This window comes from Alligator mississippiensis, chromosome 12, assembly GCF_030867095.1.
Source record: "Alligator mississippiensis isolate rAllMis1 chromosome 12, rAllMis1, whole genome shotgun sequence".
Taxonomy (NCBI): Eukaryota; Metazoa; Chordata; order Crocodylia; family Alligatoridae; genus Alligator; species Alligator mississippiensis.
Window position 1 is genome coordinate 28,466,087 of NC_081835.1, and position 16,340 is coordinate 28,482,426.

General features: G+C 42.4%; 1 protein-coding gene across 4 annotated transcripts in view; it reads right to left on the reverse strand.

Annotated features, from left to right (window-relative positions):
* Positions 1-1,465: 1,465 nt before the first annotated feature.
* The window catches only part of HDAC11 (histone deacetylase 11), a 99,205-nt gene continuing 84,330 nt past the window's right edge, over positions 1,466-16,340 (reverse strand). For all 4 annotated transcript variants that reach the window (XM_014596830.2, XM_006275175.3, XM_059715826.1 and 1 more), the window contains 2 exons: positions 12,877-13,055; positions 1,466-5,098 (listed from right to left, as the gene is read on the reverse strand). In XM_014596830.2, the coding sequence (XP_014452316.1) occupies positions 4,868-5,098; positions 12,877-13,055 (410 nt within the window). In that variant the 3' untranslated portion in view covers positions 1,466-4,867. The remainder of the gene's footprint in view (positions 5,099-12,876; positions 13,056-16,340) is intronic.

Genomic DNA, 16,340 nt, shown 5'->3' on the forward strand with positions numbered 1-16,340 from the left:
GTGTCGGCTTCTCTCAGAGACCTGAGGAAGCATACTGTGGTACCTGGAAGCTTGCCTATGTCTATCCTAACCATGCACTTGGTCCAATAAAGATATCACCCACAATACTTCTTACCTCTGACAATTTTTACATATGTGTTTATTTAAAAGCAGTACTCCGCATTTCCATTGTGTCTTCTGGTAGGAAACTACCAAGTACTTTACATGCCTTTTTTTTTAATATCAAAGATCACTAGTTCCTGTAGTAGCTCCCACAGGGGATGGAATTTCCATGATAATTTCATTGTGATGTTTTTCTTGCCTATCATTACATTAGCTGAACCAGCAGGGTTTACTGTCCTCTCTCATATGTTGACGGGTCCATCCTCAAACCCAACAGACATCTAGAAAGGCAGGACAAGCTGAAGCCTTATCTCTGCAATGGCTTTAGCCCCCAGAGACCTACTCATCTGATCCCTGGCAGCCTAACTCTGTTGGAGCTGTAGGACCAATGATACAATAGACCCCTGGGTGAAAGGGCTCACTACAAAGAACAGAGTGTTGGGTTTTATAGTCTTTAAATACCAAATGTCAAAGGTTCAAAAGAATTAACTGTTACCATTTTATAGTGGAGGGAGATTCATCCATGGAGTGCCCCCTTCAGGCACCAATTCAAGGGACATGATACAAGCCAATTCACATTTGGTTTCCCAACACTTAAGTAAACATAATCTGCATTTTCCAGGCAGGAAACTTCAGCATATGACAACTGTCCAGGGTCTCAGAGAAAGTCAGTGGTGAAACTTGAAACAGATTCAGATTAGTCTCTTGATCCTGTGCCTTTCGCCACAAAACCACTCAGCCTTCTTTCCTCCCATGTACTTGAAAAATTATTTCATATCTTGACATCTGTCAAAGCAGCTTTCTGGTTGTACTGAACACATTTCACAGGGGTATCTGAAGGGAACATGACTGCTTCCATTCTTGAATGCTAGTAGTAAAAATGACTGTCATAATGAGCATACAGTGTTTGCAGTGGGAAATGTGGCCAGTCTTGCACACAGTTACACTGTAATGGGACTACTCACCCGTGCAAAGTTAAACACATATGTTAGTTTGCAGGATAAGAGCTCATGACTTGCAGAGTGAAATCCTGTCTTGGGAGTCAGTCACAATGCATGTTAATTGGAATATTCACTGGACTATAGATACCAGTGTGCATTTGTAGAAAGGATTGAAGAGATTGAGTGGAGCACAAATCTCTTTAAAGATCCTAACTCATTAAGCTCCCTTTTGCTTTAAAAGTAGAAAATAAGGTCAATAATAATGTTCACTTAAAATCATTAATATAGGTGTTATTTTGCTGAGGTTCTAGTTATATAGTCAGTGTGGAAAATGCATATTTTCCTTCGAATAAATGTTGTTCATCATTCATGTCTTCTCCAAAAAAAATGCAATGTGAAAAGAAAAGTCTACAGTAGAAAAATTCAGTCAACATTATTCAAAGTAATTTAATTTCCACTAATAAGGAATATAAACATATTAAACACAAACCAAAACATTTTTAAAAGACTGTATGGCATTATAACAGTGTTTTAGCTCAATACAAATGTAACTTGCAATTTTATAAAAATTATAAGAAAGTATAGCAACATTTTTAAGTAACACATCAGACAGTATAGAAAAAATAAATCTCAACATTAATAGTACTTTAAACATTTTCAATGTAAGAATTTTAAAAGTGCTTTTTAATGACAGTTTCACAACTCAAAATTAGTGCAATATGCCAAATACATTTTAAGCAAATATTTATAGCAAGTTGTACAATTTTCTATAACTAACAGACCAGAAGTCTGAGAACTAGTGTTAACTGAGGTAAGTATTTCAATTGCAACTAAACATTACTTAAGTGCCTTACAAGCTGATTCTATCACTAGGAAGAAAATATCGGCATCCCTTCATGTATGCACTGAACCCTAAACAACACATCATGAAACCAGCACTACATCAGTGAATATTTAGAAGTAAAATGGCTTCTCCAAAATATTTCAACTGCTTAGAAAACTTATAACTCTATGCCACAAACAGTATTTAATACATAGGATATTAACCTTAAGTATCAAAGCCTTTATATAGGATAAATGTACCTAATTAACCTTTCAGCGCACTATTTTGTTTACAATTCATAACATATCTAAAAAAGCCCCACTTCCAAATTTAATAGTTAGCATATCTTGAAAATTAAGCAAGCTTCATTTGGAAATTTCACAGTATGTTTATCACTGAATAAGTACATGACTTTGATTACCAGAAATGACAGTTATTGGCATAGCTACTGCCAAGCTCTTTAAGCGAATGAAAAAGGGAACATTAAAAGAGAAAAGAATCCCTCCCCACTACTATACACACTCTGATCCACTACAAACTGATAAAGGTAAGAGGCACATGGTACCTCTTAATCCGGGAGTACCTTCCAAAGCTGCAGAGAACTGGGCAGAACTATGCCCCAAGCAGTCCTGCCTCCCCACCCCCTTGTACCTTCCTTGCAAAGACTTGGGCTCCAGAGGCTCTGGCACCAGGGAAGGAAAATCAATAGGACAGTGCAGGAGCAACAGCAAGAGGTTCACTATCGCTGAGGGAAGATATTGACTCATTTTTTTGCCGCAGAGACACGTCCAGCAGCCTATGGTTTTTGGTGAGACAAAAAGGAAATGACATACCCCCTCCCCCCAGAAACGATATTTCTCAAAATGCCCTTTACTGCATGCTCTTGCACAGCGGCTGTTACTGTGCTTCCCCCCCAACCCAGACCTGAAGCCGAAGGAGAGAGGGGAGTATGGGACAGTGAGATGCCTCCACTCCATTCTGGTGTCCTCCCCTCCCCTCCTTCTTCAGCAGCCCCCTGAGGTGTGCTTCACTCTTCGCATCCTTATGCTACTCCACAGTTAACCTCTTCAAGCAACAATACTTACTTTTTTAACTGACATTCTTCATAATACTTATCTTTATTGAACTGAATGTCTTAAATGTTGATTATTCAGTCTCTTTTTGTTAAAGCCCTCACTTTTAGAGACACAAAAAGAATAATGTAATAACTGAATCCTCAGGCCTCCTATGTAGATTATGACAAGTCTTTTTATTCAATTCCTTTAAAGTTCATTTATAAAGGAAGAGTTTAGTCATTATGTGGAAATGGAGTAAATTATAAGCCAATGCATTACTTTATATAGGTTAGGCCTGTTGTCACACAGGCCATATGCTGCAGGGGCAGACTTCCAGGACCCTCCTGCACCCTGCATTGGCTGTGTGGTTGGCACATGGCTCTCCCCACCACATGGGCTGCATGTAGCCCCCACCTAGGTCTTCCTCCATCCTGCTACAGAAGGAGAGGCAGCTGCATGGGCCTGTGTGGGCCCACTGGATGGACAGCCCTGATATAGGTGACGGCTTAAAAAAGCCAAACTACTTTTTTTCATAGTACTGCATGTAAACATCAATACTGAATTGATCATTAAAGAACAACCGCTTTGTACCTCCACTGGATAAAAAGAAATAGATAAGTACTATAAATCAGAACATAAAACAATTTTACATCCAGTTTCCATTTGAATCTCTTTTTCTTTACTAAGAGCATTAGGAATTTAGGGTTTAATAGACACAAAATATTTTAACTACCTCCCAGTATCAAACTTAAGCATTAATTAGATTTTTTTTTAAATAAAAGTTATTTTTATCTCTTATTGACAGGAATGGTTAATAATGGTGGCCATACCTAGAAAAATTCAAGTAACTAGATCATTTACTAAACAAATGACTCTGATGGTATACATGTGAAGAGTGAAACTCTATTGCTTATCATTTCAATAATTTATATTTGGCAATTTTTACTCCTGGATAATAAATTCTTGGTCATTAGTGAGTTATATATTCATTTATTAATTTTTAAAGATTTCCAATCTATGTAAACATGAACTTTTTTGATCCTTCAATATTTTGAATTGCATGCTAATATTAAATGAGAAAAAATACTATACTTAGAGCAAAATATTCAACAGTGACATAAGATCATATTACTAGTACTGGTATAAACACAGAGAAGTATTATAGATTACTGAAGTGGGAAAAGATTTCTGACAACTGTTTGAATAAATATTATTCCCTAATCTCACAGTGAAATGTGAGAGATTGCACACCTAGAGTTGTTTGCATATTGTTGAAAATCTACTCCAAAAAAGTAGGTAAATTGAGTCACCCTTTCTATTACTCCTCTCCTCCCCACAGTCTCTTAGTATTCCTTCCTTTTCTGCTACTCTGTCCTCTCCACAGGATCTGAATGTCAAAATACATGATCAAAATCTGGAAAATGGAGGAGCAGCATAAAAAAGCTGAATCTGCATTTTCATTATTTTTAAAAAGATTGAGAAGTCCTCATTCCGGACCATTCTCGCTCTGGACTCTGCCTCCTTCCATGTACTAATGCCATTAAAGAGAGGCCTTGGACAGTCTTCAAATCTTACCCATGCAAGTCTTTTCAAGAAAACAGTAAACTCTCCACAAAAATAAGAGAAGGAATTAAAGCTTTCTATACCATATGATATAAAGACAAAGACACTGTTCTTAAGTACACACCTAAATTAAACCTCAAATATCTGCAGCTTTTCATATCACAGCTGCTCAAGAGGGCTTCAGGAGCCAGTCAGACATTTAGAATCATTTTGGGACCACCTATTATATTCAATTCTGTTAATGTTTTATAAGGCAAGTCAGTCTTTTGCAAATGTTAAATTAACCCTGATGGAGTTGTGGAGACTTCTTGTCCTTAAGTTTAACACACAATACAATTAGTAAGTTTTCTTTTCTCAAACTTAGTATTGTCTTACTGCAGTGACTATTTAGTTAAATCTGAACTGGAACCTCTAATCATCAGCTCTACCTTGGGGTTTTCCGCTCCTCTGGTTGCTAGCTCCTTGTTAATAAGTCGCAGGTTGTGCAAATTAAGAATGGAATCAGCAATTATCCGTGCTGTCCTCTTCTGATAGCCTCCAGATGTCACCATCAAGATAGGGATTCTGCGGCTTCTGGCCGCCATGAATACTATTTCATCTCTTTTAACGATTCCCTAGACATTTACAACAATAATTAAAAAATCAAAGTGAAATTATTTTAAATGTGATGGTTTAAGTTTTTACTATTACGTATTACCAGTCTATGGCTTATTCATTGCTACTTTTATGTTTGAGAAACCACTATTATGCCACTTATTTGTTTTATTTCATAACAGGAATTCAATGAAAAGCTGTTAAATAATCATTTCACATATACTTTATGAACATCCCATCCATTAGCTTTGGCTTTCTGTCCAACACCTTTACAAAGATTATTTATTATTGGCATCACACTTCTGATTTAAGGCCAAAATAGACTGGAGTCCTTCTTCTGCTAGATGTACAAATTCCTAAAAGGAGTACCAGCCCCAAAATTATATAGATAAAGAGTAGGAGAAAAAGCTATATTTCTCTTTCAGAAATATATAACACCCCCAGTTCAAGACACTGAACTTCATCAGGACCACTCTCATGCTTAAAATCAAGTGACTTCCCACAGATAACAAGAGAAGTCAGTAGCAGACCCTGGAACTCAACTCAGCCACTGGGTCCATATTCATTCTAGTCCATAGCATCATCCATCCTCTTTTAAAAAGAGTGCCACATTACTGCTATAAAATCGTATGCATATGTTGTGTTGCTGAACAGGGTGTTTCATGATCCAGAAAACAGAAAGTCTCAAAAGAGACTCCAAATGTTCCACACCAAAGCAATTTCTTATTAATAAAGGAGGAAAGGGACTAAAACAGCAAAGGAAAGCTTGATGACAAAAAGGGCAAGTACATCATAGAATTCAGCACAGAAAAGAATGGGCTCATACAATGAGTACAGATATACACAATTTCAAGAAAGCATATTTGGAGGAATGGGGGAATTCAGAAATTTTAAATGAAAAAAAGATAATTAAAATCCACATAAATAGAGAAAGTAGGACAAATATAAATGATAGATAATGAAAGGTGTTATCAATCTACTATAATGCTTGCGAAAGAAACTACAGCTTCAAGATGAACAGCTCAAAAAACTAAATGTTAACAAACTACACAAATGGAGAAAGCAGGGAGGGCTAGGCAATATGCAGAATCATGACATTGTCAAAGGGGCAGAGGAAATACCAGAGGTGATACAGAATGTGCCTACACTAGCCTGACATGCTAAGAACAATACTGCTCCTCATATCTATCAGGAAAGAATAGTGGAAAATTAGAAAAATGCATGCACACACCAACTGCTGAAACTTCCTTAGCCTGACGAAGGGTTTTTGAACCTGAAAGCTTGCTTAATAACTATTCTCCAACTATTTGGGTTGGTCTAATAAAAGATATCAAATTCACCCAAGGGACCTTGTCTACCTATGACCATAAATTTATAACTCCAGCAGATGAAAATAAACATTAATCTAAAATTGATACAAATGATTCGCTAATAATGTTTGGCTGTTTAAAAGGGTACCGTAAGACAACAAAGAACAGTAAAATAAGATTAAAATAAAACTACATTAAGAATGAAATGTAGAAGATGGTAAACTGCAAGGAAAAACTCTGACCTCAGAGGAAGATGGAAACTTATAGCTATGCTTTACCAAAATCATACAGATGCAACCTCAATAAATAATCAAGCACCACAATCCAAAAACAAGGATTCTCAAAAGAACATGCACTTTTCACATTATTAAGAATTCTGTAATTGTAAGACCAGTAATAAAAGAGTCTGTATAATAGGGGGAAAAAAACCAGCAACAATTTTGAGCTGCTAGAACACTTTCTGGTCCAAGAATCAAAATGCTTTACAACAGGGGTGAATTAATCCTCATAAAGTGATGGTCTACTGCAACACAAAGCAGCTTGCTCCATATCACATGTACTCCACGAGAGAGCCAGAAACAGAACTTAGATCTCCTGACATTCACTACTCTGCTTTAAACATATCACCTATTTTCAACTATGTACAACTGGCAGTTTAATTCAAACATTTTTAGAGCCAAAAATGTTGTACTACAGTCTTTTAGTTATAATTTCCTTCTAATTTTATTTTAAAAAAATTTTTTTAGTTTCAACACAGAAATTTTTAGATTCTTTTAAATATACATTATCTGGTAAATAAAGTATGCAGTGTATTCTGACTCAGCAAAAAATGTACTCCAAAACTCACTTTAAAAATTCTATCAGCGTAACTGATTTCTGATTAAACTCCTTTTTAACCTGCTTAAATATTTACATCATAGAATAAAATTAATAATAGCAGTTGTTCTGATGATTCTTCAGTTACCTAATACTTAGAGATTCATCAATTCAGCTTTGATACTAAACTTCTCTTCTATCATCAATGACAACAGAAAATGAGTATAATCACTCAAACCAACACTGAACATCAACCCTTTGGCACACTATGTTATTATTCAAGTTTCTGCCAAAATGTCTACATCCTGAAGTATTTTAGCTGATTTCATAAAGTACAAGACAAGAATCATTAGAAAAATACTGAATACAAGTGAATAAAACAGAGCTGGCTTCATGTTACCAGCAAAGGCATATTAAGCATAGACCTACGGACATTTAGAACTGCCCTAAATTATATGAAGAAGTGTGGGTTCCCTGGGTCCTAAAGGGACAAATCATTACTTAAAATGGCAAGGACTGAGCCAAAAGGTAACTGGCAGTATTCACAGGCCCCTGGGTTAATTAAATGGTGCAATGGGATCGGAACACAGATCCAAACAATCATGCAGCAGGATGTGCACCACAGGACACAATTTTGGGGATGATGGATCTCCCAATTACAACCTGCTGGTGCAGGCAACAGCATTCTTTTAACTTGTCAGCATATGTGGAGTCCAGGATTGTGATCCCTTGATCAGCTGCTCCCCAACACACCAAGTTCAAAGCCAGGTATCTGGCCACCCCACCTGCAGGGATGCTGAGCTGCCAGGCACACAGCTCTGCAAATGCTGGGCTGGGGTGCAAGTTCAAAGCTGGGCAAACGATCAGCTCCCTACCTGGCTCTTGCAGAGCTCTGGGCAGCCACATCCTGGTTCAAACTACCCCAGTCCCCATGCCCATAATAATCAGCTGATTTTTAAATCAGTCTCAAACTGGGCCAAGGCTTGTTGTTAGCACAGGTACTAGGGCACAATACATGTTCAATTTAAGGCACCATACAAACCAGCCATTTCATTATATGTGGCATATCTTTGTGGCTGGTTTGCCATTTTATGGCTCCATAATACATTGGCTGAACATATGGCATGTTGCCATCTACAGTGGGATTAACACGTTAATTGTATCATAAATGTAATGTCTTCCAGGGGCCACATTTGACTAGATGGCCCCATCCTCCCCACCAGTTTCTGCAAGCTCATGTCTTGCTGATTAGAATGGCATTGAAGAAGAGAGAGCTGAAGCTTGTCCAAGTATCTGTTTGCTGCCAGAAGGGACAACAGGCAGGTTAAAATGACTCTACAGCACATCTTATACTTGATGCTGCCTTCTACATATGAACACGGCCAGAGGAGACTACTGCTGACATTTCCTCCGCTCACATCTAGACAACACACTGACTGGAAGCTAGATGGTAAGAAACCTTGCATTCTCCATTAAGCAACACCTTGAGCCTGAGCATGGGCTTAGTTCTGCCGCAGAGAGGTGCCATCACCAACTCCTTCTCCGATAGGTGGCTGAGTCTGCAGCTTCTCAGAGCACTGCCGCACTGTCTTCTAGCTCAGGATCCCACCCCACACTTTGTGGTCAGCAAAACCTCTTTTCTCCCCACTAGTTTCTGTCCTTCTCCACCCTCTGCTCACTAACTCCATTCTTGTGTACCTTCTAACTTACCTTCTACCTTTAAGCAACACAGATATCTACCACTTTTTGCCCTTTCTTATATAGAAGATGTTGTTCTTAGGAGTCTCCTCCTGTACTCCATTGCTCCCTCCATTTCTGCCCACTATTCTTCTCTTCCAGAAGATGGGAAGTCAGAGCACATGTAGGGTCCTTTCTAAGCTAACTAGCAGAGACCTCTAGACATCTCAACTCCTTGCCCCTGCTTGCCACAAGAGCAGAGCTTGGAGAGTCCCAGCAGTTTATGAAGTGAAGACACCCAGCTCACAAAGAACTTAGCAGGCAGAGAAAGAGCACTGAAAAGGAAGAGAATGTTCAGACTAATGAGGAGGCTGAGAACTGAGGGCACGGCAAAGAACATTAAAATAGGTTTCAAGGAAGGAAGAAGGTATTGAGCAGGGAGGGATGCCTAGGACCTGTGGGACAGCCTGACAAATGAATGGATTAAAGGAATCCAAGAAATGAACTGATGATTAGAGGGCTCTGAAAAGCAGTGAATTAAGAGATGGAAGAGTGTATGTTATTGGATTGGTAAAGAGGAAAAATAACTGATTTTTGGAATGTGACAAAGCACTGAATTTATGAACTGGCTGAGAAGTAAACTAAATCAACTGGTGAAGATTTGATAAATTAGACCAGGGTAGGCAATGTTTTTTGGCTGGAGTGCCAAAAAAAACCACCCTGGAAGGTGCCAGAGTGCTGGCATGCCAGAAAAACAAAACGAGGGCATGGGGTACATATCAGGATGCCCTGCTTGTGCCTCTTGCCCGCCACCCAAAGCCCATGCCCCCCAGCCCTGCTGCCCTGTGCCCCGACCCAAAGCCCCTGACCCCAGCCCTGCTGCCCCATGTCCCCCCAAGGCCCTGCCCCCCAGCCCTGCTGCTCATGCCCCTTGCCTCCCACCCAAAGCCCTTGGCCCCACCCCTGCTGCCCCTGCCCCAAAGCCCTGCCCCGCAGCCTTGCTGCCCCTTGCCCACACCCAAGCCCCCTGCTGCCTCGTGTCCCCCAACCAAAGCTCCTGCCTCCCAGCCCTGCTCATGCACCTTGCCTTCCATCCAAACCCCTTGCCCCCCACCCCTGCTGCCTCTTGCCCCACACCCAAAGCCCCTGCCCCCCAGCCCTGTTGCCCCCGCTCCCCAGCCCAGGCTCTGTGGCTATCAGCAGCTACCCAGAACCTGGGCCGACTGCAAACATCTGCTGCCTCTCAGCTCCAGCCTCAGCTACCTCCCAGCCCCAGACTCAACCCTGGGCAGGCAGCAGATACTGGCAATGCTCCCCACTGTGCTGCCCTTGCCACCGCTTCTGCAGAGCAGCATTGGAACTTGGCGCAGCAGGGGGCACACAAAGCTGCCTGCCACTCAGAGCTCCCTGCTGCCCTGGCCACACTTCCCTTGCAGGCAGGGGCAGCAGTGAGGGGCACAACCCTGTGTGCTGCCCATGCTGTTCCCATGCACAAAGGGGAAGTATGAACCAGCAGCACAGAGCTTGCAGCAGCAGGCAGCTTCCCTGTGCGGCCCCTCTGCGCTGCTGCTCTGGGTCACAAATGCTGCACTCTTGGGCCTGCTACGCTCCCCTGGGCCCTCTGGAGTGCAGCATGTGCAACCTGGAGCAGCAGCTCACAGAGGGGCTGCACAGGGAAGCTGTCTGCTGCTGCAAGCTCTGCGCTGCCCAGGTCACACCTCCCCTGTGTGCATGGGAGCAGCATGGGCAGCATGCAGGGTTGTGCCCCTCGCTACTGCCCCCACCTGCAGGCAAAGTTTGGCCAGGGCAGCAGGGAGCTCAGAGCGGCAGGCAGCTTTCTGAGCCCTCCACAGTGCCCTGCTGCACTGGGTCCCACACATTACTCTGCAGAAGCAGCAATAAGGGGAGCACAGTGGGGTGCATCGCTGGTATCTGCTGCCTCCCTAGAGTCCAGGGCTGGGAGGCAGCTGGGGCCAGAGCTGGAGTGGGGAGGCACAAGCTGTTTGCAGTTGGCCCAGGTTTTGGGTAGCTGCTGATAGCCACAGAGCCGAGGCTGCTTGTAGCAGGGCTTCCATCCTCCCAGCCTGCTGCTGGGAGCTGGGGCGGGGAGGCAGCAGCTGTTTGTAGCCTCCCAGCTGCAGCCAGTCCAAGGTCTGGGGTAGCTGCTGCCAGCCATGGTGCCTGGACTGCTCCCAGCAGCCTGCTGGCAGCAGCTATTGAGAGCTGGGGATGGCAGCAGCTGGGAGACTGCAAACAGCTGCTGCTTCCCCTCCCCCAGCCTCAACCCCAACCCCAATGCATGCCGAGGAAAATGGCTTTGCATGCCATGCTCAGCATGTGTGCTGGGGGTTGCCAACCCCTGAACTAGACAATACAGAGACATGGAAATTTAGGGTTTCTTTCTAAGAATTCAAAATTTAGCAGAATAAGAGGGAAATACTCTGATACATAAATACCCTAGCTGAACCAAGTAAAGATGGGATGAGAAGCTGAAAACTGAATTAATTAGAAAAGTAAAAGGATACCTGAAGAAAGGAAAGAGTAGGAGCAGCACCGATAAATTAGATGAAGGAGACAAATAGGATTAAATGATTACACAGTATGGCTTAACTGGTGTAGGAGATGGGAGAGAATGCGGAATGGCTTTAAGGAAATCAGGAAAGTATGAATGATGGAGGGAAGAATTAATATTTAATTGTATGTGGGGGAAAACCAGAGAATGGATTGTGCAAGGCAATAAAATGGATAGAGAGGAAGAAAAAGGAAGGAGCAGACAGAGGCATAGGGAAGGTAGCTGAATGGAGAGAAGAGAAAATTGATTCGCCGATAACAGAGAGAGCAGATTTTTAAAAGGAATGGAGGCTTTAATAAACTATGGTGATACTGAAGCAGGGAAATGGAAGGTGGGAATAGCTGAAATTAGAAAATAAGAGTGAGAAACAAGTAAGAAATAGAAGACTGCAAGCATGTTGAAATAGAGCAAGGGGGACTTGGAAGAGTGAGACTAGGTGTGAGGGAAATATGTAAGCATATTGGATTTTTTGTTTTGGGGATGTGTTTTGTTTTACTTTTTGGCTTTTTTGGTATGTGTAGGATTAATTTAATTTAACAGTGAAAAGTTTTTCTGATAAAGAATTCTAAACACTGCTAAATACTCAGCAAGCTTGCTTTATTATATATGACATTTTTAAAGTGTTAAAATCTTCCTAAATGTGACTGACTATCTGATAATGTTCTGGAGAAAAGACCCAATAACACACCTCAATTCTTTTTTTTTTTCTTCTACTGCTCTCATTTAATATTGTTAGCTATGGGCTAGAATCGGGAACTATATTCATCCTTTCCTGGGGATGGAGAGAGAGGAACCTGGCATTTAGCTGAAGAACAGTACAATGATAAGGGTAGAGAGAGATCAGAAAATAAACTCTGCATGAAGGATGCAGTTTGGAAAAGCAGGAGAATTCAATACAAGAAGTGTGGTTGTGGCATAAGAAAGAACAACATAGTTGAGATCCAACACAAGGCAGGAGACCAGGAACACTGGTTGAATGGGTGAGACAAACTTCAGAGGTAGTCTCAAACCTTTAGTGTTGAAAGGCAAAGCTACAGTAGACCCAATCCTCGGTATTGGTATTTAGTGCATCCCGCCCCTCCCCCAACCAAAACCACAAAGTTTGCTGAAAATCCCCAAAAAGGGATTGGATGAATTCTTGGAGGAACGGGGCATCAGTAGCTATTGAGCATGGGGGTTAGGGATATAGCCTCTGAATTAGAACCTCCTAGACCTTAAATGCTGGAGACTGCAAGTGAGAGGAAGAATGAAAAAAAACCCTCATCCAAAGAACCTTGTCTGCCATGGTCATACCCAGTTCATTCTCCCTTTTAACATCTACTCTCTGCTACTGTCTGACACAATACTGAGCAAGATAGACCTATGGTCTGACCCAGTAAACGGTAGTTCTTATGTTCTTATGAAGAAGAAATATTATACAAACCTGAGGTGAAATAGCTAGACCTCCAAGTGGATCACCATCGAGGATATCAGTTCCAGCATTATATATTATTATATCTGGTCTCGATTCATTTAATGCCCCTTCTACATGTGTTTGTACTTTCTGAAGATATTCTGTATCCTCTGTACCCCCATCCAATTCAATCTTCCGCTTTATGGCTCCTGCAAGAAATGTTTTAATAGTAATGGATCAAAGAAACAAAATTATTTGCTAAGAAAGAAAAAGCAAGATTTACACAAAAGCAAAAGCGAAAAAAAATTACATGATTTATCAAAATCTTGTCAATAATAATATATTATTATAAATATAATAATATTTTCATAGGATCTTAAGTTTAAAAGATGATTTTAGCTACTGCTTTCTTGAAAGAAAATAACTGGTAAACTACGGCATTACAACCTGGAAACATTTTTATGTTTAGAAGAAAAAATATCATGCAAAAATGAATAAAAGAGACTTGCCTTTCTTAGCAAATGATTAGCAAGCAAGTAGAAAGTGGTTGTTGAATAAGGGAAACTTTCAGTCAAATTTATTCCACAAATATTTGGCAAGTAAGAAAAAAATTAGGAAAAACACCAAACTAATAATGGACCAAGTAGCTAGCAGTATTAAAAGAGATAGATCTGCCCCAAACAGCTTACAACGGAACATCCTACAATCAGATCTGTATCAGCAAAACTGTGCCAATTTACTATCTTGATGTCAATTATGTTCCACACAGATACTGAGGTCTGCTGTGGAAGATTCAGTTTGGTCAAGGTGCTACAAACGCACGTAATAAGGCAACAAAGTCCCAGAGGATGGTGGAAAAGGGTAGGAGATCAGGCCCAAGGTTTTCTGTCTTTGAACTAGAAAATTTAGAATATTTAAAAAATAAATTAAAATAGAAATAAATCATTCAAATAAATTTCAGATTTTGCTTGGTAGAGGAAATGGAGCCTCACAAAGTATTTAACAAAATACACTGTGGCCTAAAATTCTGACTGGAGCCTCCGGAACCACTGAACAGAAATAAAATATATGATGAATACTAATTTGCCCTAACAATCTTTGTGAGATGAGATGCACTGATTCATTCCAGTCCTCCAGCACTGTAGCTAAGTGTTCTGTTTCCTTCCACATTTTTTGTCCTTTTCATCTTTTACATTCTTTCTGATATTATTTTTCCTGATTTCCATTCTTGTTGCTTCATAAATGTTCATAAAATTATGCACAGCTGCACATAACTTTGGACAACATATAGATCATGTTCTGAGGAAATAATGTTATAAACTGAAAAGAGTTTATAAAGCAGAGGAAAAGAAAAGATAAGTACTGGTTAAATAAAGTAATTAAAGAGAAGTTATGACAACCATGGAACCTTGTTGCATAGTTCTGCTGTTGGTTGAACTAATTTTTACACTGTTTAGTCACTGCTAAGTTTTAAGTAATTACCTACTACCAGTGCTGCCCCAGAGATTTCCCTGGGGCTTGAGGTCAGGCAAGTCATGTTGGCTCATAAATCTTCAAAGGCATTCAGATGCCTAACTCTGATGTAGGCACCTGATTCCCCATTAAATCAATGGGAAGTAGGTGTCTAAATACCTTTCAGGATTTTAGCCTTCCCTGTCTGTGCAGCAAGTCTACATATTTAATATCCCTATCCCCATGGACAGATCTAGGATTTTGAAAAGGGGAGTGCAGATTGTGTGGTGCATCATCACAAATAAGTCAATACACACTTTTCTCTACTTAAAAAGAAATTAAAAGCTTTACTAATATGCTAAGGGCCTAGCTCTATATTATTCAGTTTAAGTTTAAATCACAAACAAATATAACTTCACTGAACTGTGCCCTGACTTGCTAGATAATATATGAAGTTTAAAAAAAACCACAACTACCTAGGGAAAAATAGTCAAAAGAGTGTGTTTCATTAGTCCTGTAGTTGTTATAGTTAAATATACATTAGGGCTGTTTAAAGCTTTAGTAGCTGACTCAATTTGGAGGAGATGTGGCCCGATTCGGGGACCAAATCATGAATACGAATCGAATTAGGAGACCAATTAAAAGCTCCGAATTGATTTGAAGCATCCGAATCGATTTGGAAAAGCTTCAGAAAAGATTTGACCATAAACTAAACAGGCAGCTGACACAGCTGTCTCCAGCTGGTAAGTCTGTTGGGGTTGGGGAAGGTGGGGGGCAGAGAAGGGGCATGGGGGAGGGAGGGATTGGGGCTGGGACAAACTGCTCAGCCGGGGGGGCACGGGAGCACAGGATGCAGACGCGGGAGCACTCAGAGCTGAGGCTCTGCCCTGCTGCTACTTGCCCAGCAGGGGTGGGATGCAGGCACAGCTTGCTCCAGGCAGAAGGGGGCAAGCGGCAGCAGGGCAGAGCCCCCATTCCCAGCACTGCCACGCCCACATCTCACACCAGCTGGCAAGTGGCGGCAGGACACAGCCCCCGCTCCCAGCGCTGATGCGGGCATAGAAGTGCTGGGAATGGAGGCTATGCCCTGCTGCCACCTGCAGCGAGCTGCACCTGCATCACGCCACCCCCCACCCTGCACCAGCTGGGCCAGGCAGAGGCGGGCACAGCTGGAGAAGCCATGAGAGAAGCCCCCATGGCTGCCTTGCCCAGCCCCATCCCCCACCTGTCTCAGTCTCCTGGCACTTAAAAAATAAATAAATAAATAAAAAAGCTCGGCACTGGAAGCAGCAATAGGGGCCTCCCAGGGCTGGTGACAGAGCCCCGCACCCCCCCGTTCCGCAATGCAGGGCAGTTGGGGGCAGCAGGGATTCCCCCCCCACTTAGCACCCGCACGGGAGCTGCCCCATGGTGCAGGTGCAGTGTGGCTCAGCAGGGTGTCACATGCTGTGTGGGAGCTGGGACAACTCCACCTGTCAGCCAGAGCCTGGCACCAGTCAGCCCCAACAGCCCCAGATCCCGGACAGCGCACAGCACCCTGCTGAGCTATGCTGCACCCATGCAATGTGACAGCTACTGCGCAGGTGCCAAGTGCGGGGGGGGGCGGGGGGGCGATTCCTGCTGCCCCTGTCTGCCCTTCGCTGTGTAGGGGGACTCTGCCACAAGCTCCCAGAGGCCCCATCCCCACTGCTGCAGTCACAGAGCTTAAAAAAAAAGAGCCGCACTTACTGTCTGCATTTGGGACTTGCGAGGGCTCATGGCAGAGCCCCCCCCCCAAGCAGTGTGGAGCCATGGCAGGTAGTGTGGCTAGGCAGGGTACTGTGTGCTGTCTGGGAGCTGGGGAAGCTCCACATGTCAGCCAGAGCCTGGCACTGCTCAGTCCCAGTGGCCCCAGCTCCCAGACAGTGTGCAGTGCCCTGCCAAGCCACACTGCACCTGCGCCGTGGGGCAGCTGCTGCGCAACTACCAGGCAGGGGGGCAATCCCTGCTGCCCCCCACTGTGCTGCACTGTGCTTCACAGAGGGGCTCTCCCATGAGCACCC